Source organism: Salvia hispanica, chromosome 3, assembly GCF_023119035.1.
Source record: "Salvia hispanica cultivar TCC Black 2014 chromosome 3, UniMelb_Shisp_WGS_1.0, whole genome shotgun sequence".
Taxonomy (NCBI): domain Eukaryota; kingdom Viridiplantae; phylum Streptophyta; class Magnoliopsida; order Lamiales; family Lamiaceae; genus Salvia; species Salvia hispanica.
This window is the reverse complement of record NC_062967.1, coordinates 10,912,433-10,933,902: the sequence shown is the minus strand read 5'-3', so window position 1 is coordinate 10,933,902 and position 21,470 is coordinate 10,912,433. Positions and strand designations below refer to the sequence as shown.

Here is a 21,470-nt window from a genome sequence, read left to right as displayed (position 1 = left end):
CATGGAGAGGTTGAGCGGTTGCGCGCATTTGCCGACATGCGGCAAAGAGATGCCCATATTCGACTTCAGAAGGATATCATCGAAGAGGTTTGGACGCGGAGGGGTGGACGTTGATGTGGTTGCTTTTTTTATTGACTATATAACTTTTTTTTTCCGAATAATGTATGTTTTTTTAATGAAATATTCGCATTTTCCCGTTCGTATTCGTGTCGAAATTTTAATTCGTAAATTGAATAATTGTGAATTTAATTTTATTGCGGGAAGTCTTAGTGCAGGGAAAGTCCTAGTGATGTGACAGTAAAATAGGAAGTCCTAGTGATGACATGGCATGAAGTTTTTGTGGAAGTCCTAGTGGAAGTCTTTAGTGGGAGGGGCACCACCGGAGATGCTCTAACAAGTCCATCAATATTTTATGTCATAATTAAACCAACCCATTAAATAACCAGGCCCAAAATGAAGGTTATTGTTTTAAATACAAATTTAATCTTTTCTTTTTGAAGGGATACAAATTAAACTACTTGTGATAAAGTATTTCCATACGAACTTCTTCTTTATTGTATCAATTCTTTTATATTAACAGTGAGTTACGAATAAGATGTGAGTTGAATGAGCTCAGGGAAATAATGATAATGAGAAATCAATTAAATAAGTATTTGTTCAAATTTTGCAAACAATAAAATAAGAAAATTGTGGTATGATTTTTTTAAAGTTGGCCAACTTTATGAGCACATACCCATAAGTCCATAACAACAATTTTTGGATGGCATTTCAAATACTGGCAAACAATTCTGGCTTGATTCGAATAATGGACTAGCCAGATTGAGCCCATAATTTATAAATCTCGGATGGGCTGAGGCCCATATATGATTAAAATTTGTATCATAGTCAACATCATATCATTCTATGGAAACAAACAATTCAACACACAACACATGCTATTTCCATCACAAAATTTCCTTGTTTTTCAATATAGTAAGTTTCTTTTTATAATGAGGAGGCGGTTCCTATTTTCCTTAAATATATTTTTCTTTTATTAATCACTTTCCTAATTTATTATGTAAGTAAAATTTCACATGTCCATGGCAACTCACACGCTCACTTTACCCTTTTCATCTCTTCTATATAAACCCTCTCTCGCTTTTACACTTTTCTCACAATCATTCACACACTAGCAATCACCAAACTAATTTGATCTCAATTTAAAAAAAAAGGAAGCAATCAGTAAATCATTAATCTTCCACCAGTTTATCACAATGGGAGAGGTAGCACATGTTTGCATGTATTATTGTCTCCGAATATATTTTCCCCTATTCAAATTTTATAATTTTGCAGAATGAAGAGAAGGTGGTGCTGAAAGCAGACTTCCACTGTGAAGGCTGCGCTAAAAAAGTAATCAAGTGCATTCGCGCTTTTAATGGTAAAAATCAACAAACATCTCTTAAAATATTTGTGGATGTTTTTTTCTAATTTGAATTTTGTGTAACAGGGGTGAAGGCAGCGACAATCGACGGCCAGAAGATGACGGTCACGGGAAAGGTGGATCCGGTGAAGCTGCAGCAGAAGGTCGTGCAGAAAACGCATCAGAAGGTGGAGGTGATTTCGCCGCAGCCAACCAAAAATTCGGGAAAAGAGGTGAATATGCTGTTTGAACTTTAACTGAATTTACCTTTGCTCTATCGTGCTGCGTTAGTAATTTTGTTATATGCAGGCAGCATTGACGACGGCGGTTCTGAAATTGAATCTGCACTGCAACGGCTGCATTAAAAAAATCTACAAAATTGTGGCCAAAACTAAAGGTAAAATTCACTATTTGTACAAGTTTGTACAAAGATGTCGACTAATTAATTATGCGTTGTGCAGGTTATAAGGGTGTGGAGGTCGACACACAGAAAGATCTGGTGATTGTGAGCGGCGCCGTGGACGTGGAGGCGCTGGCTGATGAGCTGCGGAAGCACCTCAAGAAAGACATGGCGATCGTGCCGTCCAAGAAAGACAATGGCGGTGGCGATGGGAAAGGGAACAATGTGCAAGGAAATGACATGCACCACCCGCACCCGTACTGAAACCAGCACCCAAACCCATACGCGTATCCGTATGAATCCGGGCCGTTTCAATACAATCCATATGGGGCCCACTTACATGCCCCTCAAATTTTCAGCGACGACAACCCCAACGCTTGCACTATTATGTAAATAAGATTATATTTCAATTTCAAGGGCTAATTTGGTCAGTTTTTGCTAAGCTATTTTAGGGAGTACCTCATTTTGATAAATTAAACTTTTTTGATCATGTGCATGTTTCCAATTTTGCTTTTTATAATATTTATTCATTAAATTATTGAATTGTTTGTGGTTGATGTGGAGTTGGGCCTTTCTCTTCAATTGTTTTTGGAAAAGTGGTCAAAAGGAATTTCTGGATTCCAGTATCACTAAGTTTGTTTTGTTCCTAAACTGATGAATCTATCAAAGTAATAATTTGGCGTTTACCATTCATGATATATTTCTACTAACATGTCAATATTGGTGGGTCTATTAATATACGAATATTTATTTAGGACAGTGACAAATTTACATAAATAAACACATAAATAGGGTAATTTTCATAGTTTATGATGTAGTAATAGACTAATAGTTACTATGATACAATGTGAAATTTACATAGATAAATACCAGAAAATACAAATATCGCAAGTATCTTTATTTGAAATTAAGTAAATGTATTATAAGAGAATCTTTCAAGTACGTTTCAATGTATCTATAATGCTATTATGTTGCTCTGCACTTCCATGGCTCGAGCATCTTTGCCACATCGAAAAAAGTTTACTAGCATTACATAGAGAAAGCATGAGGCAAGCATTTTAGGATTGTGTTTAGCTTATGTTTTGGAAAATGTAGGAGTCTTTCTCCCACTCTATACATCTGCTATTTTAGGATTGCTGTAGTCCACTTTCTATCACTCATGTGTCCTTCGCATCACTAACTCTCCTCTTAATTAACAACCTTTGAAAGATAGCCATGTATAGTTCTAGTATTTGTTTTATGCTCCTACATAATTGAGAAAATATATTTTTATACTTAAGCACACATGTTTCACTTCCTATTTCATTTATTTATTTATTAGCTATATAAACCACATTTCGTATCAACACTTCTCCCTTTTGCAGGCTTCTAGTTGTAGGAGTAGTATAATGTGCATGTGGCATATGTGATAATTTTGTAGTACTACTTCTTTGTGTGTTTGTTATGAAAAAAAAACATTCAAAACACACACACGTGTGTGTGAAATGCCATTAAAAGTAATCAACGACTACGACCAAAACGTCCATAATTATTGTGAGACGCTTTTCCATAATTAGGGACCCAAAAATGCTGACATTTTAATGGCCCCAGATAACCCATACAAATCATAGTTTATCAGAGTTATAATTGTGTGTGTTAGCCTAATAATAGAATGATTAATGTTAAAGGCTAAACGTCTCATATTTGAGTTCATTATAATGTGACATTTAATTTTTTACTACTATTTATTTATGTTATCCATAGAAAAAGTTCAGAATTATCATAAAATATTAGTTTATGATGCAGTATAACATTAAAATTGTACATGAACCTGTCAAAACAAAAGACAAAAATATTTATCTCCGAAGTGTGCTTAAGCTTGACCAAGAATATTCGAAATACCCTTAAAACGTATGGTCTCATCATGGTAGCTCCATGCATGCAATATTCCAAGCACTTATAATTGCTAAAAAAATACAGACTGCAAAGAGAGAGAGTGCTTTATGTCTTTTAATACAAGCAATTAGAATAGAAACATTTGTTTATATAGTTAGATTCCAAATAGCATGTGACGGGGTGGGGTTTATTAACGTAGTCGTCATCATTGCATGCCATGTGAGTTTTTCGATATTAAAATATGATGTATATATGTAGATTCAATAAATCATTTACTGAGGTTATAAGAATATTGTACTAGTTGATGTTTTACCGTCATTGAGCATACATTTGATTGGTTTGAGCTACATGCGTCATGCCGTTTCTGCTCCATAGGGAGTACTACAATTTACGTAATTAACAAAACTAAGCTAATTTACCTAGCACTTTCCTCAAAGTGCAATTAACAAAAAAAAGCTAATTTACCTAGCACTTTCCTCAAAGTGCTCAATAAAGCGGGATATACTGAGCACTTTCCGAGCACTTTAGGCGGTTGTTATTTGCTTCGTCAGCATATTTCTTCTACTTTCAGAGTGACTGTAGGTGCTCGGCAAAATTGGTCAACCATGCCTTCGGATGAGCGAGCATCTCCATGTGCTTGGCAATGGCGAGCACCTCCATGTGCTCGATATTTCTGAAAGGTTTTAGTATTTATTAAATACAACGACATTATTCTAGCTGGGTAATTTATTAAATATAGAATTTATTTTGAATATTCCGAGCACATATTCGGTGCTCGCTTAAATCGATAATAATAAAATGTTTCACAAGGCCGAGCTCGGGAAATTGTTGAATAGTTGCACAAGTATTTTTTATACCGAGCACATTTATGGTGGTCGCTATTTTCTGAGCACTTATTTGATGCTCGCATCTATTGGTGAAAAAAATTTAAAAGGCTAAGCATTTTCGGTGCATGCGTCATAGTTCCCAAACTAAATTGTCAAACCGAGCACGTTGACTGTGCTCGTACTGCTCGCAAGTTAAAGCACCAGTTGTTGATATTGCCGAGCACCGTTATATGTGCTCGGTATTTTGCCAAGCACAAGTGAAGGTGGTCGCTATTTTGCAGGCACATTTTTCCGTGCTCAGTATATTGAGTCGGTAAAAGTGATTTTTTTGTACCATGTAGAAATAATGCCATAAAACAACACAAATTTGGAGAATGATTTTTTGGTGATTTTGCAATCAACTCAAGAACTTTCCAGACGCAAACTCTGAGTCAATATATATAAGTGCATGGAAATTGGGTCAAGTTGTGTTAAAGTTAGTTACTAATGAATATATAATTTGATAGTACATATTTCGTGGTAACATAGTAATGAAATAATGTTACATGAATGGTGGAAAGGACAAATAATTAGATATTTAGAAGTCAATATCTATTGCCAGCTCTTACTGGAGTGGAGTGGAGTACTTTTTAGTGTGAGTGAGTTCGACACTATACCAACATGCAGCATGCTCAGTGCTCACAGTGATTTCATTTTATTTTGTTTTACGAGTTTTTATACACACTAGCTATAGTGCGCATATATCTTTAAATGTCAAAGAATAAAAGCATGTATCTTTAATTTTGTGCTATGTCTAAGTGTACAATTTTGTATGACATGGGTACATGTGTGACCATTTTTAATTACAATATTATATTTATGATTACTTGTAGAGAAATAATATATAAATAATAAAAAGAAACATAATACCAGAATCTTTGTCAGTATGTGTGTGTGCATGTATGATGTATATACGTGAGATCAGAGTCTCATTATCCACAAATCCACTCTTAAAAACCGAACCATCGAACCCTACCAAATTAGGGCTTTTAGATCTAGTTTTTTATGGATAAGATACAGAAATTTATAAATTATTTTTGTCTTCATCACGAACCTATTTTAATTCATCTGAAGTAAATAAGTCATACTAACATGTTACGAAGATTTAACTTCGTTCCAGAATATATTACTTCATTCTAGTAGGTTATTACTTCATTCCAGTAGGTTTTTACTTCATTCCAGTAAATTTTTACTTCATTCCAGTACGTAAATGTGGTTTCGCCGTCGCGTGCCGTTCTTTCTCTCTACAATATCTATCACCAACGCCATGGCGCTAATATGGTTTAATAAACACATGGAATAATGTAATAAACTATTGGAATGAAGCATGTGTAGAAGCATTTGAAGTACAGAATGAAGTAATAAACCTATATAATGAAGTAAAATGGGCTTGTAATGAAGCCGAAAAAAATTTCACAGCAGCACATCTCATCAAAAAAGCCTAGATCTAATGGCCCAGATTTGGTCTCAAGTTCGGTCTTTAAAATTGGTTCGACATTGATCACAACTCTGTGAGATCAAATATACTTATTTGATAGTTTTAGCTACAATACATTTAGTTACATAGATAGATGTCAGTATTTTTCACACATGTTATGTGTGAAAAATATATAAATACACGTCCATTTAGATGGTAGTCGCTACGTTTTAAAATTCGTGCTGAACTACAGTGATTAATTTTTAACAGAGTGGATAAGTATGTATTTTATAAGTATAAATTTGTAGTGAATAAAATGTGAAGTATTAGATCACCCCTTTTAAGTTTTAACAGTCATTAAAAGGGCCAGCGCAGTATTTGTAGCCCAAACTATTATGGTATTGTAGCCCAAACCATTATAGGCTCAATTTGTTTTTATTGGGCTACCGCTCCCTCAAAACAAAAGTACCCATACAAATATGTGAAACAAAAATATTTCGGCTTATAGTAAATACTATTGAATAACACAAAGAAACTTTTAATATATTGAATATTTCCCGCCTCGTGTTAATTGTTTTATAGTACTATATGTTTTCTTTTAGTTTGAGTTATTCAGTTTCATGAACATGAATGGATAAATACTCTGTTCGAATTTATAGTTTGGTTGATCAATCATCAATTGAGGCATTGAGCACGACTATCGATCAGTGCTAATTTAGAATCGATAAATAGTGATGAATTTGTATGTGATGGGAAGCACTAATATAATAAGACCAAAGGGAATATATATGCTTGTTTTGATCCCTCTCCATCATCCTCAACGATTTAGCAATAACAATATTAAATATTCCAATAAATATTTTAAAATGGAATTGATATTATTTTCAACATACTTAACATAAGTATTACTACTTCATATATACTTGAATAAAGCTGTGGTTATGGGTGAAAAATGAGGCGTGAAGATGTTGATACTCTATATGAAGTCACTCGATCTCATTAGGTACAAGTTAATTAGAAGGGGTTTCCTCGGCAAGTATCCGGTGGAGCTCGTTAGGGCGGCATGGAAGGTTGAGGGCGCCGCGGTGGTGAAAGCCGTATTCTTCGGCAGCTTGCTCCAATAGGCGCAAGAATGAGGGGTGTGTGAGGAAACTCAAGGGCACAATGATCCGCTCGTCCACTGCCACCACCGCAAAGTGGCCTTCCTTCACGTCGTCCGGCACCCTCATTTCCTTCTTGCCGGAAAGTAGACTCTTTTGTAGCCTCTTTAGGTTTAACACCTCAACGATTTTCTTCTTCGTGTTTGGCATTGTAATATACTAGCTATATGAGGGTTTCTCTCTGTGTTTTAATTTTGGAATGAAATTTAGGTTTGTTGTGTACATATATATATAGACTGTCCTAAGTAAAATAAATACTAGAGATAATATTACTACTATCTTTTTAAAAAATTTATGACCATTTAGAATTTCATCAAATTTCGTTATTTAAATAACTAATGACTATGTTTTACAAAATAATTGTAAGATGAGATGTGATAATAATGTGTCAATATGGGAGACCGATGCATGTGAGGAGCATTGATATGAAGCGTCACTGTTATAAGGTTTTTTTTTTTTTTTTTTTTTTTTTTTTTTTTTTTTCTCTTTTTCGGAACATGCTGTTATAAGTGTGATTCAGTTAAGTTATAGTAGAAACTTATTAAAGACTACTACTTCTTGATTTCGTGCGGCCTTTCACTAAATAATAGGAGTATGTTTTCGTGGAATTCCGAAGTGGAGTATCAAATTAATTAAGTGTTGTCTATATTTTCACTAAACATTCATTTGCATGCATGCCGACTAATATGTGGAGTACATTTAATTTGTCATTCTGGTATGTCCTAATTTATAAATCTCAATCTATTTTCACTATTTCAAATAAACGAATCTCACTGTGAAACTAATACTATGTCGAAATGTACCTATATTTAACCTTCTTCACTCATATATTTAACATTTTATTGTTTCTACTAAAACTTTGTTTATTTACATAAAGTTTATGGAAGTGGCAGTTTCACCATATATTACCCGCATCCACCTTGAGGTAGGGCAGCCAATATATCTTCCTCCACTATATCATACACTGACTCCATAATTGATGCAATGTCTATCTCAATCTGTGACGTCACTCAAATATAATTTGAACTTTTAAAACTTTCATCTAAAAGGCAAATACTGATAATAAGATGAAAAAGGAAACCTCCATCGCTTTACGCACTATGCATAGAAAACGAACTGAAATTGAAAATTATAATTTGAAATGGATTGGTGAGACATGTATGTCAGTGAGCTCCTGGCAGTACTATCACTATTACAATGAATTGTCACTTCTGAGAAATAAATATAGAAATTCAAAAGAGTTGTTTGCGAGTTGCACAAGTCCAGCATTCTTATGGAGTAGTACATTATTGAGCCAAACGACATAAAGTTCCACGGTATGGTCAGATTTGTCTTCAAACACTTGATGTCCTTTCACAAAATTGGGCTTTTATAATAATAATAATAATGTATCTAAATATCATGTTATACCGATGTAATTAGATATAGAGTGAACTACAAAATTGGCTTCTACGTATGATAAGTTGAACGCTAGAGGTACGGGTACCCATGTTTAAAAAAATGCATTGTAAGCCTCTACGTATGGGTATAATATCATTTCAGACATTTTTTCACTATTTTGAGTCTTTTCTACCCTTTTCCTCTCACTTTTAACTTAAATGAAATACCAAGGATGTTTTAGTCTTTTTTATTTTTATTACTATATACTATGTTTATTTTATATTAAAATATTATTTTCATTTAATCCATAAATATTGTAAATTTAATTAGATTGATAAATTAAAATACTTATAAATAGTTATTATAAGAATGATTTATGTTTTTAGTTTAGTTAAACTAAAATAAAAACATAAATCATTCTTATAATAACTATTGTAAAGAAGTAAAATATTTTAATTAAACTAAAATAAATCCTAATTTTTCAATTAGGTTAGTATTAAAATTAAATAGAAGATGTTTAACTAAAATATTAAACATAAATCCTAATATTTTGACAATCCGTCTTCTATTTAGTTTAACTAAAATAAAAACATAAATCATTCTTATGATAACTATTGATAAGTATTTTAATTTATCAATCTAATTAAATTTATAATATTTATGGATTAAATGAAAACAATATTTTAATATAAAATAAAAAATACATAGTAATAAAAATGAGAAAGACTAAAACATCCTTGGTATTTCATTTATGTTAAAAGTGAGGGGAAAAGAGTATAAAAGTCTCAAAATAGTGAAAAGGGGTCTGAAATGATATTATACTACTCATACGTAGAGGCTTACAAGGCATTTTTTAAAACATCGGTACATCTAGCGTTCGACTTGTCATACGTAGAGGCCAATTTTGTAGTTCACTCTTAGATATAAAAAGTTAAAAACCTTCATTTTCTAGAATGAATTAGGGTTTTAACTAATCCCTAACAATTTGGATGGGTATAGTAGATACTAGATACAAGTTCGTGCTATGAAGGATGTTAGTATGCCTTGAATCTGTATAGTTTGTCGCTAGCCAAACGGGGGTATTTATATAGAAGTAGGGCACAGAACTCTGTAATCTGAAAACACTCTGAATACAATCTGTTCTCTGTTTCCTGTCGTGGGCGTAGCCAACACAACGTTGGTGAACCACGTAAATTCTGTGTCTCTTTACGTTTCTGTTTGTCTCGATTACACAATTACTATATTTTGTCACAACAAAGGATTTGTTATCTGCAAAAATTGGACACTTTCATTGATAAAAATTTTGAGTACATTTAGATGGTACTCCTAATATCTAAATTAGCACGAGAGTAGAAGTGATCGCTGGTGCACAAGGAGCGGCCCATACATCTAAAGCTAACGAAGAGAAATATGGATGAACTGAAAGACTGTCGGATAGAAAGGGATTATGAGAAATATAAGACTGCACATTTATATTTAGTCTATGGCAATTCGGGAATAGATGACTCGATAACACTCATGAAAATTATACTACTATTAGATATATGTATATTTTCGATTAAGCCAATCTATAATCGAGCACGTGAATAATAATGGGCAAACTGAAATCAGTAGGTGCCATGACCATCCCACGCATGTCTAGAGATTGTCACTTTCTTCGTATCCCATCAAGTCATTATGTTCATGATCAATATAAAGTTTTAAATACCTAAACACACGATATATGATGATGGATATATGATTATTATAACTCCAAATATATCCTATTCCTATCCAATATGCTTTGTAGATTAGGTGCCCACGAGCACTAATTAATGAAAATTAATATCTGCTATCTATGGCGGTAACTATCATACTGATTTAAGTGGAATCATTTAGTCCTTCTATTTCTTTTCACTAGATTTTTATTTAATTCGTATCCATTTGTTTCGGTTCATTATATGCACCGACTGTATTACAAGAGGATTTATATCCAGCTAATTAGTATTAGGTCTATCTCCAATCTATTTGAGTAAATATATACCATGCCAAAAAATAGTTTTACTTAAATCATTTAAACTAAACTTAAATTTTGCATCATTTATGAGTATTGTATATGTCTCACAAAATATTTTGCTATAGACTCATATTTGATGTTGTTCCGTTGAAAAATGTAAAAATAAGTTTGGATTAACATATAATTAGAAAAGTTTACTACACCAAAAATGAGATTTGGGGTGTATATTGAAGATGACATTATTTTTTGAATCATAGTACAAATATAATTATAACTACAATTATTATTAAGTATATTTAAATAATATTAAAAAAATAAATTAATTATTAATTTATAACTTCAAAATAATAATATTAATATTTTTTAATAGTAATAGTATAAATAGTTAGAAGAATGAGAGAAGATATAATAATATCACTTTTGGTACAAATTTTGTCAATGCCCAAAATATCCTTTATGACACAAATGGAAAATTAAATTTGTTTTGAGGGCATTTTGGAGTGAAAATTGCATCAGGTACCAAAAATGTGATTTATAGGTACCAAAAACGATATAAAATAAAGATCATGTACTATTTATTTGCGAAAATGAAAGATCAAGTACCATTTATGTAGTTCACTCTTCATTCAAAACACAGAACTAAAATTAGTAATTGGCCAGACAATTGAAGCGACGGGTTAGGAGATACTTATTTTATAAACATAACTACATAAGTAATTAGCATCGACTGAATCTCCATTTTAGTGCGATTAGTTAATTTCAGTTAATTGGGAAATCAAATGACTCTTCCTAATATCATAATTTCAGTTAACTTCAGCTTTAAATAAACATGGTAACGATCTCTTCTAGTAAAATCTTAGAATGTGGAAAGAAATTAGTTTAAAGTTTAATTAGGTGCCCGATAAATTTAGCAAGTTTTAAATTATAAAAAAAATGAAAGATGAGATACTTGTTTACCAAAATTAAATAAATATCGAGACAAAATACTCTATGGCCATGTGGCCAGGTATGTAGACAAAAATGAGTTAAAAAAGTGAAGTAAAGCTCCAAAATAATGTCTCGTGCAACATTATTCATTAATAATGAACCCACGCTACATATATATGACTAATATGAGCTGTAAAGGGCAAAATGTATCACAAAAGTTGGAAACCAAATTAATTCGGGAGAGACATAAGTCTCCTAAATGGGAACACATATAATCAAGCAGCCATTGGTAACTAGATGAGAATAACTTGTCGTGGCAAGTTTATATAGGCCAGCATTTCATTTTCATACAAATAAAATAAAATAAAATAAAAATCTATATATATATATATATATATATATATATATATCTGTTTGAGTAGGATGGACTCGAAATTAGAATGGTTCCAACACATAAGTTGGACATGCATGTCTGCCTGAATAACATGGCATGAATGAAGGGTCGGTTTTACTTATTGCATTAATTTGAAATTAAGCCTTGTCAAGCGTTTTAACCACTAACTCTTCTCCTTTCGAACTTTTGAAGGAATACAAATTTTAATGAAAAAATTGATATAGTACAAAAAGAAAGGAGAAAAAATACTAGTGAAAGTAATGTTAGTGGATAATAAAGTTCGCATTATTAGTAATGTTTAGTTACACTGATTTAGAAAGTTCATAATTTTAAAAGACGACCAAAAAAGAAAATAGTAGTTCCATATTTTTAAAGGACGGATGGTATATTATGTAATTTCAAGTTGAAGTTATAGGTTGGAGTAATCGCTCTAACTTTAGATTCCAGTGTGTTACATGTATATATATGCCCCCTTGATCCCTTTGATGGGTTATCGTTATTAATGGCTTATTATATTTGAACCCTACACTTCAAATGTACCAAAACAAATTTAGAATAACATTTAATTCTAGGGTGATCCAGTGAGTCCTCGCAACGTGTCTTTCCTAGAATCATGCATATCTAATGTACATCATTTGAACTATAATTATATGGGGCCGAATGATTTTTATGCCTTTGTCGTAGTTTCATGACTGAACTAACAACAATGATTATTATTGCACATGACATATTTTAGCTCAGGTCGAATTGTACCCTTTTTCCAGCAAGAATCGAATTCATATCTCATTATTCAAAAAAAATAGAACTGGGTTCATACAAATTAAACTGGGTTACATCCTCGGCCGTCATGTGCTAATTTTGACTCGTATACTAAATAAACTATTGGTACAACATACTAATCCCATCTATAGCTAAGATGGAGGGAAGTAAGAACACTTCTCTATATTTATGACACTGATATATGCTACTGTACTTACTATTTTGTTACTTATATACAAGAAAAAATGAGCAGCGTACTTATCTGTGAAGTCGTGTATGAGCTCTTGCAAGTCGAGTGTAATTTCTTGTTGCATTTTATAAACACAGCATGCTATAGAAAACCAAAGGTATGAAGGCATTATCGAGCTGTGCCGTGTAGGCCTCTAACAGCCCGCTGGTGGTCACTGCTACGATCAAAGAAAACCAGTGCTGCACCAACAGGACAAACAACAATGCATGAAAACACAGGGAGCAAGACATATATACTCACGTATGAGAGTGAGAGAGAGAGAGAGAGACCATAGTGAAAATGTAACCAGTTGCTGCTAAAAGTGGAAGTAGAACAAAGCAAGCAGCAAGAACAGAAGTAATGCCGGCAGCAGTGCCTTCTATTGTTTTCTCTGGCAAAAAAAAATTTACATGAGTTAGTAGAGAAAAATTAGTTTTGCAGAGAAGATATAACATAACACAGGAAAGGGAGATGAAGAAAGTACTTCCAGTCTTGCTCCACCTAAGAACTCCATACTTGTGTCCTACCATGGATGCCTGATACAACCATCAGACAAAACATTCAGCATAAGCAAACGAGTGGTAAGAAGTCATCCACACTATTAACTCGGTAATTGAATGAATCTTCATCTCTTATTCTTTGTGACTATGATGCTGCTATCGCGTCAATGGAAACTAGACTAAGATGCAACAGGTTTTCCGATGACTTAACAGTTTTAACACGCTACCTTTTCCAATAGTGATTGGCTTGGAAACACAACTAGGAGTAATCAGAACGAAAGAAGAAAGGGAAGTGAATGAAAGTAAGTGGAGTAATAAATGTGAGTAATCAATCATTTGCATTAACTGCAAGAATACTAAAAAAATCTGGTTCTACAACAGGGTAATTGACCAAGTATATTTCTCGGACAGATGAAAACAGCTTAGATACTCAGCACGACTGTAACCAAGTACTGTATAAGTACATGATTAATTACTGGTATTGGCATGAGGAAACTAGTTCAGTTTATCACTTGATGAGTTGTATCATTTGAGTAATCAAATCGTCATATCAAGTTATAAATAAAATGTCAGCAGCCTAAAAAAGCCATAGGAGTTTACCATTGTATCTCCAATACCAAGACTTAGAATTCCAGCAAATGGTGCAAGTGGCCTATCAGTCAAACCAGAAGCCAACCAAATAGGAATTGCGCATCCCAACAACAGAGAGAAGTGGCTGCTTAGAGAGATAAGGCAAGAATAAAATCGATCAATGTGGGACACATCTGGTATAGCAAATATGCAATGTGGGCAATAATCACGCACCTGACAACAAGAAGATCAGAATCACGATGATCTGTAAAAGCGTTCATGAATTGATGAACTAGATGACCTAATGGCCAGATTTTCCATATCTGCACGGTAAAATCAAAGTTAGTAAAAATCAAGGTACATCAATACGTGATACTCCCTATGTCCCCCAAAATAGTGCACGGGTTTTAGTAAATGTAACGAAGAATGTTTTGTTTGTGGAGTGGAGAAAGGGCCACCCTTTATTAGGCAGACATGTGTGGCAAAGTTGTAAATAAGTAGAAAACGTGAGCATAAAAATAATGGAATTGTATGCAAATTGCAATTATGGCAAAAAGAAGTTTGCACTATTTTGAGTGATGAATAGAGTATAATACGCATAAGTAGAATTAATTACAAATAAGCCAGAGGACCAATGCATGCAAAAAAAAACGAGAGTCAACTTGTATTCCCTCTCTGCTGAAAAAGGATCAGAGTTGAAAAGAACTAAGTTGTGATAATCATAGAGAGGTAACAACTCCAGAATATTGATGTATTAAGGGGCTTCTTGGTATGATGGAATGGAATAAGGAGGGGATGGAATGGAGATGGAAATGGAATGAGGATTCCATTCAATTCTTGCGCTTGGTGAATCCATGAATGTAAGGAATACAAATGGAATGGAATTGTGTAGTGTGTGTGGTGCATGCAATGTGTGTAGTGTGTGTGTGTATAGTATGCATATTGTGAAGTGTGTGTGTGTGTACAATGTGCGAAGTGTATACTTCTGGTTTCCAAGGTGATGCCAGCTTTACTCTGTCATATGAGGAAAAGATACGTGATAGAGAGGGACAATGCAGCAAAATAATCCAACGCCACATCCACATGTGAAAGAGTCAAGTTTCTACTCCTTGCACCATCACCAACATAATGCAACCAAAGACCTATGCAAATTACAAACTGCTTAATACATAGTCTTCTACGTAACCATACATTATATCTTATCTCAAAAGAGATTTCCCAATAATATGGTCCTTTATAAGTGCACTTAACATATGGAAAATGGTAGTTAGATGCATGAGTTCCCCACAACTAGAAGTTTCTGTATAGAATAAATTAAATATTTCAGATTTGAGTAGCTATTGAACTCCAATCATATGATTCATCATTTCATACGACAATCATAATAAAACCCAAGAAACTGGGAGAAACAAGAGTTGCTTTCATCAGACTTACTCGAATAGTTTCCAACAAGAGAAAAACTGCCAAAGCTGCACCAAAAGAAAGGTCAAGAAACTTCGGCTGAAAAATAAAATAAGGCATTAGCATCGATTAATTACAGGGAATTAGAGATGCAGAGAATGACTGATAAACTCATTGTTTGAACCCAAAGCACCTGGAATATAAGGGCAGGAACAAAAATTGCAACAGCCATCAGATGATAATATTTGCGAAGAAGTATTCTCTCGGTTTTACTGTTCTTTGATATGCTGTAAAACCGTCTAACAGACACAGATATGATGACCAGCCAATAGACACATAGAGTAAGTCTCTTTAGCGGTTCGGATAAAACAAAATCAATGACCCTGATTAAAAAAGAGGTTGAGGACAAGATGTTATAACCAAGTTAATTCAGTAAAGAGTCAATACTTGCAATTATCCACTGAGAGAAAATAATTCCTGGTGAGCAAATAGAGATAGCATCTTTGCTAAACGGTCCAGGTCGGAACACATGTTCTGTCAAGTATTTTTCATATATCATAACTTCTGGTGACATTATTGAATCTATCCTACGAACAAAATATAACACAGCCAAGTCTATTATCAGAATGTTCAGAAGAGCATTACTAGAAAAGATTGTGTTTTCTGAAGAAGTTCCTTACATTGTTAAAGTGAACCATTGCCAACTAATCTTATGTCTGCAATTCAACTTCATCCTTTCAGAAAATTCTAACTACTTTCGTAGCAAGTTTCTCAGTACACACGTGCATTTGCAATTAAATATTTGAACCCGTATTTAGATTTGAAAATAATGTTAGCTATGCAGACCATCTTTTATTGTCAAAGACTATGAAAATCGACCTTAAAACAATCAAGGGCAAGCAAACTGGGAGTCAATTTACCCCTTTGAAAGTTTGAAAATCATCTTCAGTTCTTCACCAATCTCAACTCAGCTTTTAGGAAACCAACAATTCTTCTTATGATACCCTTAGTAATAATTGATTTAGAGCTATTACAGTAAAGTGCTAACTGCTAATGACTAATTCTGGGGTTCCAACACGGAGGCCTTACATCAGTTGTCCACTCTATCCTTGTGACATACTTTAATACTTTCATTCAATATGAACAAGACTATGGAAGAAAAAGTAGCAACATACTGAAACCAAAATCTGTGGGTTACCTACCATAAAAGAGGATGCATGTGGAAAGCATGCACAAATTGCATCCATGACGGAACTACCGCTACCAACACAAAAGTGAGTAAAGCATAAAACACAAGGGATCTTCTCTTCTCATGATTTCCCAAGTCTGTGGTGTTTTCCGAGCTGACACAGTATTCCACCATCCGAAGAACATATTTATAGAACACAGGAAAAAGAAGGAGGCCAAAAATCATTCCCTGCAATAATGAAGCAAAAAAATTGCTACTGAACAACTTTAAAGACTGAATCATTTCACCAGCTTCACCAGGCAGTCAGGCACAAAGTACATCAATTGTTATTTTGATTGTCATAGTCAGAGAATAATACCTGAATAATGGTGCTTATCTCACTTCTGTTGATTCCATTTTGAATGAATGGTGCATCGGATGACGCCAAATAAGAAATCTGCTTGATACAGACTTTGATCAGTCAAAAAAGAAATAACCAGTCACAAGGTGACCATGCACTAGGAGAACTGAAGATGGTGAAACCAACTTTTGAAGTAGTGTATGCCATCATGTCTCCAGAATAGAGTACAAGTCCTGTAGTCACTAGAAGAGATTCTCCTGCCAAGAGGAACGCATACAATTGCTTATAAGACAATAACCAGCTGTTTCTCACGCAAACACACTAATAACACATGCACTCACGAAAGAATGGAACATTCCTAATAGAAATCTCAAGTTCTACCTTCCATCAAAGTAGCAAAATTATACTAACTGGTTTAAGAAAGTGGAACTTTCTAAAATTGAGTTACTATTATTGGTGCTTACGTAGCCTAAATAATCAGCTAAGGTACCTATTGAAGCGCATGCTGGAAATGTTTCAAGGATCTTTTGAATTAGTGCTACTGCTGCCCATCCATGGCCAAGTACCCATAACGATACCAAGGCTGGAGCCCAGCCTACAAAACAGAAGCGCATCAAAAAGAAATTGAGACATGTATGACAAATTTGTTCATGAAGTAAGTTCTTGAACAAGAATACATGTTCCAAATACTGGAATAAGTGTGATAACAAAAGACTTGTTCACTTACCACCGTATAATTTCCCAGATAAGGATACTAAGCCAGATCCAACAAAGCATATTACACAAATGGAACTATATATTTGGTTCCTGCTGGAAAGAGAGCAGATGGAAGTCTTGCTCTTTCTCTTGCTCTTGCCCTGACGCTGACAGACGAGGGAAAGGAAAATGAGCACCACAACACAACTGGATGATGCAGCCCAATACTGTGACTTCAGATACTCAAACTCTGCAGTAGACGGAAATATACAGAATGAGCTAGACGATCATGTATCTATGGCATCTCAAGGAAAAACTGAACAACCTATAGAATACTCCTATTTGTATAATCAAAATGATGGGAAAATAGAGGCGACAAGAATTGCACCAGATATTTGTATGGATGATACAAATACAAACAGACATATGGAAAAACAATAAGAAGGAACTATGAAGTAAAGAACGCCTGCCATGCTTTATTATTTTGTACTTGTATAATTTATTTCTTGGATCCAGCAGCCCTACAGTTGCTGGAATGTTTAATTTTAAATCCCTCCCATACCCTCTTCAGTAATGGAACCCCAACAAATATAAAAGAAATTAAAAACAGTGGGAGGGATAGAGTGCTTCAAGTGAACATTACACACCATACCTGCAATTCCAACTTCCTCTAATGTGATTGCTCTCGAAGTTTGTACCAATTTCGAGACTAGGAGACCGGGCAGCGTGACTGCACCCAACAGAACTCCAGAAGAAGCTCCAGGCCTGTCATAAGCCACTCCAAATCAGCTCCAATAAAAAATGAAAAGATAAGCTTTTGGGTAAATTAAACAACGAAGCAACAAAAGTATCACAGGCCATATAGATCAACAGCTTCAACCTTGTATAAAGTTCATAACACATTCAGAGACGCCAAAATAAGCACAGAACCATTCATCAGATTGAAAAAAAAACACAATTTTGACATAGTTTGATCCTAACTTCAGCCTAGTGCATGATCCTACATTCCTAACCATATCATAAAACCATTCTACAAGACACACAACAAACACCGATCAAAAGCTAAACTCGAAACCAACAACAAAATGTCCAAACAGGTTGTATCCCAACTCAAACCGAAAATTCCCCAAAATCAAAATTACTATTATTAACCTGGTTCTAAAGAAAAGAGAAAGCGGATTAGAGGCGTCGTCTACGGAGATCTCAACGCAGAGAGCGAGGAGGAAGAGGAGAGAGAGGGAAAAAGCTTCCGGCAGGAGACTAAAAGGAATGGAGAAAAGAATTCGAACAACATAGAGCAACACCACCGCCCTCTCGCCGTTGAGCTGCCGCAACAGCTGCGGCGCCATAACTTGAATCGCCTGTGAAATTTTCCGATTAGATGCTAATTCCGAGAGTGGGATCAGTGGCTAGAGATTTTGTTGTTGAAGCTTGAATTTTTGGGGGGGTTTTGAGGAAATCGAGGGATGGAATTACGCGCGGGGGGACGCGGTCAGGTTTATATAGCGGTTCCAGTCGTTGAATTTTATGCCTGAATTTGGAAAACGGTCATCGGGTCGGGTCAATATTCATGAAAATATAAATAAAATTTTACCAGCAGTGTTCATTGGATTGAACGATAAGATAACATATTTCATTAGGTTGGAAGTTGGTAGGGAGAAACAAAATTGTACTACTCCAGTATAATGCTTTGGTTGCTGCAATATTAAGAAAAGTTAAATTCTATTTCATCTATAGTATTTAAAAGAGGTCTTCAAAAAATTAGATTTTTTATTATAAACTTTGAAATTGATAAATAATATCACGAACTTTACCTTTAGTATGTTATTTCCCATCAATAAAAAAATTCCGATAAATAATATCATGATACGGATTTTTTTCGTAGTTTCTCGACAACAACTTCGAGAGTTTTAAGATTTTCAATCTTTGAGTAGTTTTTCTTTAAGCACACCCTCCAAATTTGTTCTTCAATCTATTAATATAGCCGGAATTTTTTCATTAGCTATAAATAACAAACCCAAAGTAAAGTTCGTGATATTGTTTGCTAATTTCAAAGCTTGTGAGAAAAACTCAACTTTTTTAAAGTTTTATGATATTATGTGTCAATATCTCTATTTAAAATTGGAATATTGGTCTCCAAAATTATAAAGAAAATTGTAATATAATGCTTGTTGTTTCGAAAAATATATTGTTGGTTGTTACAATATTAAGAAAAGTTAAATTCTATTTCATCTATAGTAGTACTATTTAAAATTGGAATATGTCTTCGAAACCATAAAGCTTATCCAAATTTAAGTATTTTCCTATGATATTTAAAATTGGTCTAAAATACCTCAAACTTTACATTTTTTTATTTCTAAAACCTGCCTAAATAAAATACATTTTTCAAAAACTTATTCAATATGAGCAACAGTAAACGTTTATGATATTTTAATAATTTTTTAAGTTTATGATTAGTAGAATAAAAATGCACATAGAAAATCACGTTAATTTAGTTGTGCCAAATAGGATAAAAAAAAGTTATGTTCGTTAGTTGGATATGGGGATTGATCTTATGGGATCGGAGAAACAACATAATGAAAAGTTTGTAATATTTTATATTACCAATTTTAAAATTTTTATTAGAATATCACAATTTGATCAAAGTTCATAATTTTAAGAATCAATGTAAGTAATAAGTAAAATGTCTTTACTCTTGTAGATCTATTGCGTCACTACCTTAAACTTAAGGTTAACGCTCATTCAATTTAAAAGGTTATCTTCATCGATAGTACTAAGTACTAGTAGTAATTAGGAGTTGAATCACGATGAGGTTAAAATGTTATGCAGTTTTATATTCGCCATATAAAATTGATGCGAGTTTCAATGTTTTAACATATGTGCTTGTTATTTAGATTTTGCAAGGCAATATCACAACTAAATGTTTAATTATGCAAGTTTTGCATCTTCTTGGTTTCCTGTTTCGAGTTATATTACACACTCCACGAGTTTTTTTTTATTCAATTTTCAAAACATAAGTGATTTGATATCACTGATAATTAAAAATAGAAACTACTTTTATTTTAGTGTGTCTATTAAATAAAAAATTTCTATTTTAGTAAGTTTTTTTAGTGATACTCGTTCTCACTACCAAAAAAGCGGCCATTTCTGAGCACAATGATGCTAGCAAAACTGTATTAAGTGCTCGCAAAGGTAAGTTTTGCTAGCAAATTTCGAGCACCAACGCTGCTAGTTATAGAGCTTGTAGCAAATTTGTTAGCAGTTTTTGCGAGCAGAAATTCTTTTGCGACCACCTTTTTGCTCGCTAATCGACGATGTCGACCAAACTATGTATGTGCTCGCAATATTCCTAGCAACTCCAATTTGCTCGCAATTTTTTTAGCACCTCCATTTTGCTCGTACATTTTCTAGCACCTTCAATGTGCTGACTGTTTAATTTCAGCTCTTACTGGTAGCAAACATTGTGCTAGCAGAAAGAACAAAATTTTAATATTTTTTTACTAATTCTTATTTGGATAATTTATTAAATAAAAATTATAACGAAATAACAATTAAAAAAGAACAAAATTCAAAACATTTATAATGAAATGACAATTAAGAAAGAGCAAAATTCAAAACTTACATAAAAGCAATAAGATTGTTTTACACTTTTTAGTTTTTAACTCATTCGGTTAACCTTTTCAGTAAGATTCAACAATTGTTCTAATATCCTCTCATTTTTTTTCTCAAATTCCGCGCGTAACTCCATTTTTTGCCGCGCTAAAAGCGGCCATTTCTGAGCACAATGATGCTAGCAAAACTGTATTAAGTGCTCGCAAAGGTAAGTTTTGCTAGCAGATTTCGAGCACCAACGCTGCTAGTTATAGAGCTTGTAGCAAATTTGTTAGCAGTTTTTGCGAGCAGAAATTCTTTTGCGACCACCTTTTTGCTCGCTAATCGACGATGTCGACCAAACTATGTATGTGCTCGCAA

The 21,470-nt window shown here is 33.7% G+C and overlaps 3 protein-coding genes across 3 annotated transcripts; 1 reads left to right on the top strand and 2 right to left on the bottom strand.

The window, feature by feature from the left end:
• Positions 1 to 1,253: 1,253 nt before the first annotated feature.
• LOC125209258 (heavy metal-associated isoprenylated plant protein 3-like) lies at positions 1,254 to 2,063 on the top strand. The gene is made up of 5 exons (XM_048108864.1): positions 1,254 to 1,262; positions 1,333 to 1,417; positions 1,487 to 1,593; positions 1,709 to 1,796; positions 1,861 to 2,063. The coding sequence occupies exons 1-5, from the start codon at positions 1,254 to 1,256 to the stop codon at positions 2,061 to 2,063; spliced, it is 492 nt and encodes a 163-aa protein (XP_047964821.1).
• Positions 2,064 to 6,967: 4,904 nt separating this feature from the next.
• LOC125209257 (auxin-responsive protein SAUR50-like) lies at positions 6,968 to 7,267 on the bottom strand. Its single transcript, XM_048108862.1, has one exon. It carries the CDS (start codon positions 7,265 to 7,267, stop codon positions 6,968 to 6,970), a length of 300 nt encoding a protein of 99 aa, XP_047964819.1.
• A 5,315-nt stretch (positions 7,268 to 12,582) lies between these two features.
• LOC125216011 (dolichol kinase EVAN-like) lies at positions 12,583 to 18,980 on the bottom strand. The gene is made up of 14 exons (XM_048117611.1): positions 18,651 to 18,980; positions 18,151 to 18,263; positions 17,530 to 17,748; positions 17,293 to 17,397; positions 16,989 to 17,059; positions 16,821 to 16,898; positions 16,476 to 16,690; positions 15,467 to 15,656; positions 15,307 to 15,372; positions 14,107 to 14,195; positions 13,903 to 14,017; positions 13,287 to 13,338; positions 13,093 to 13,193; positions 12,583 to 13,002 (listed from the first exon to the last, which is right to left on the bottom strand). The coding sequence occupies exons 1-14, from the start codon at positions 18,845 to 18,847 to the stop codon at positions 12,889 to 12,891; spliced, it is 1,725 nt and encodes a 574-aa protein (XP_047973568.1). The 5' UTR covers positions 18,848 to 18,980; the 3' UTR covers positions 12,583 to 12,888.
• Positions 18,981 to 21,470: the final 2,490 nt, after the last annotated feature.

Bases quoted from the DNA above. Each gene is read 5' to 3' on its own strand.
- LOC125209258 (XM_048108864.1), top strand. The intron at 1,594-1,708 runs GTGATTTCGCCG...TGTTATATGCAG, and splicing joins AAACGCATCAGAAGGTGGAG to GCAGCATTGACGACGGCGGT. The intron at 1,797-1,860 runs GTAAAATTCACT...TGCGTTGTGCAG, and splicing joins AATTGTGGCCAAAACTAAAG to GTTATAAGGGTGTGGAGGTC.
- LOC125209257 (XM_048108862.1), bottom strand. From the start codon at position 7,267: ATGCCAAACACGAAGAAGAAAATCGTTGAGGTGTTAAACCTAAAGAGG.
- LOC125216011 (XM_048117611.1), bottom strand. From the start codon at position 18,847: ATGGCGCCGCAGCTGTTGCGGCAGCTCAACGGCGAGAGGGCGGTGGTG. The intron at 18,264-18,650 runs GTTAATAATAGT...GGCTTATGACAG, and splicing joins TCTCTTTTCTTTAGAACCAG to GCCTGGAGCTTCTTCTGGAG. The intron at 16,899-16,988 runs GTTGGTTTCACC...TGTATCAAGCAG, and splicing joins TGGCATACACTACTTCAAAA to ATTTCTTATTTGGCGTCATC.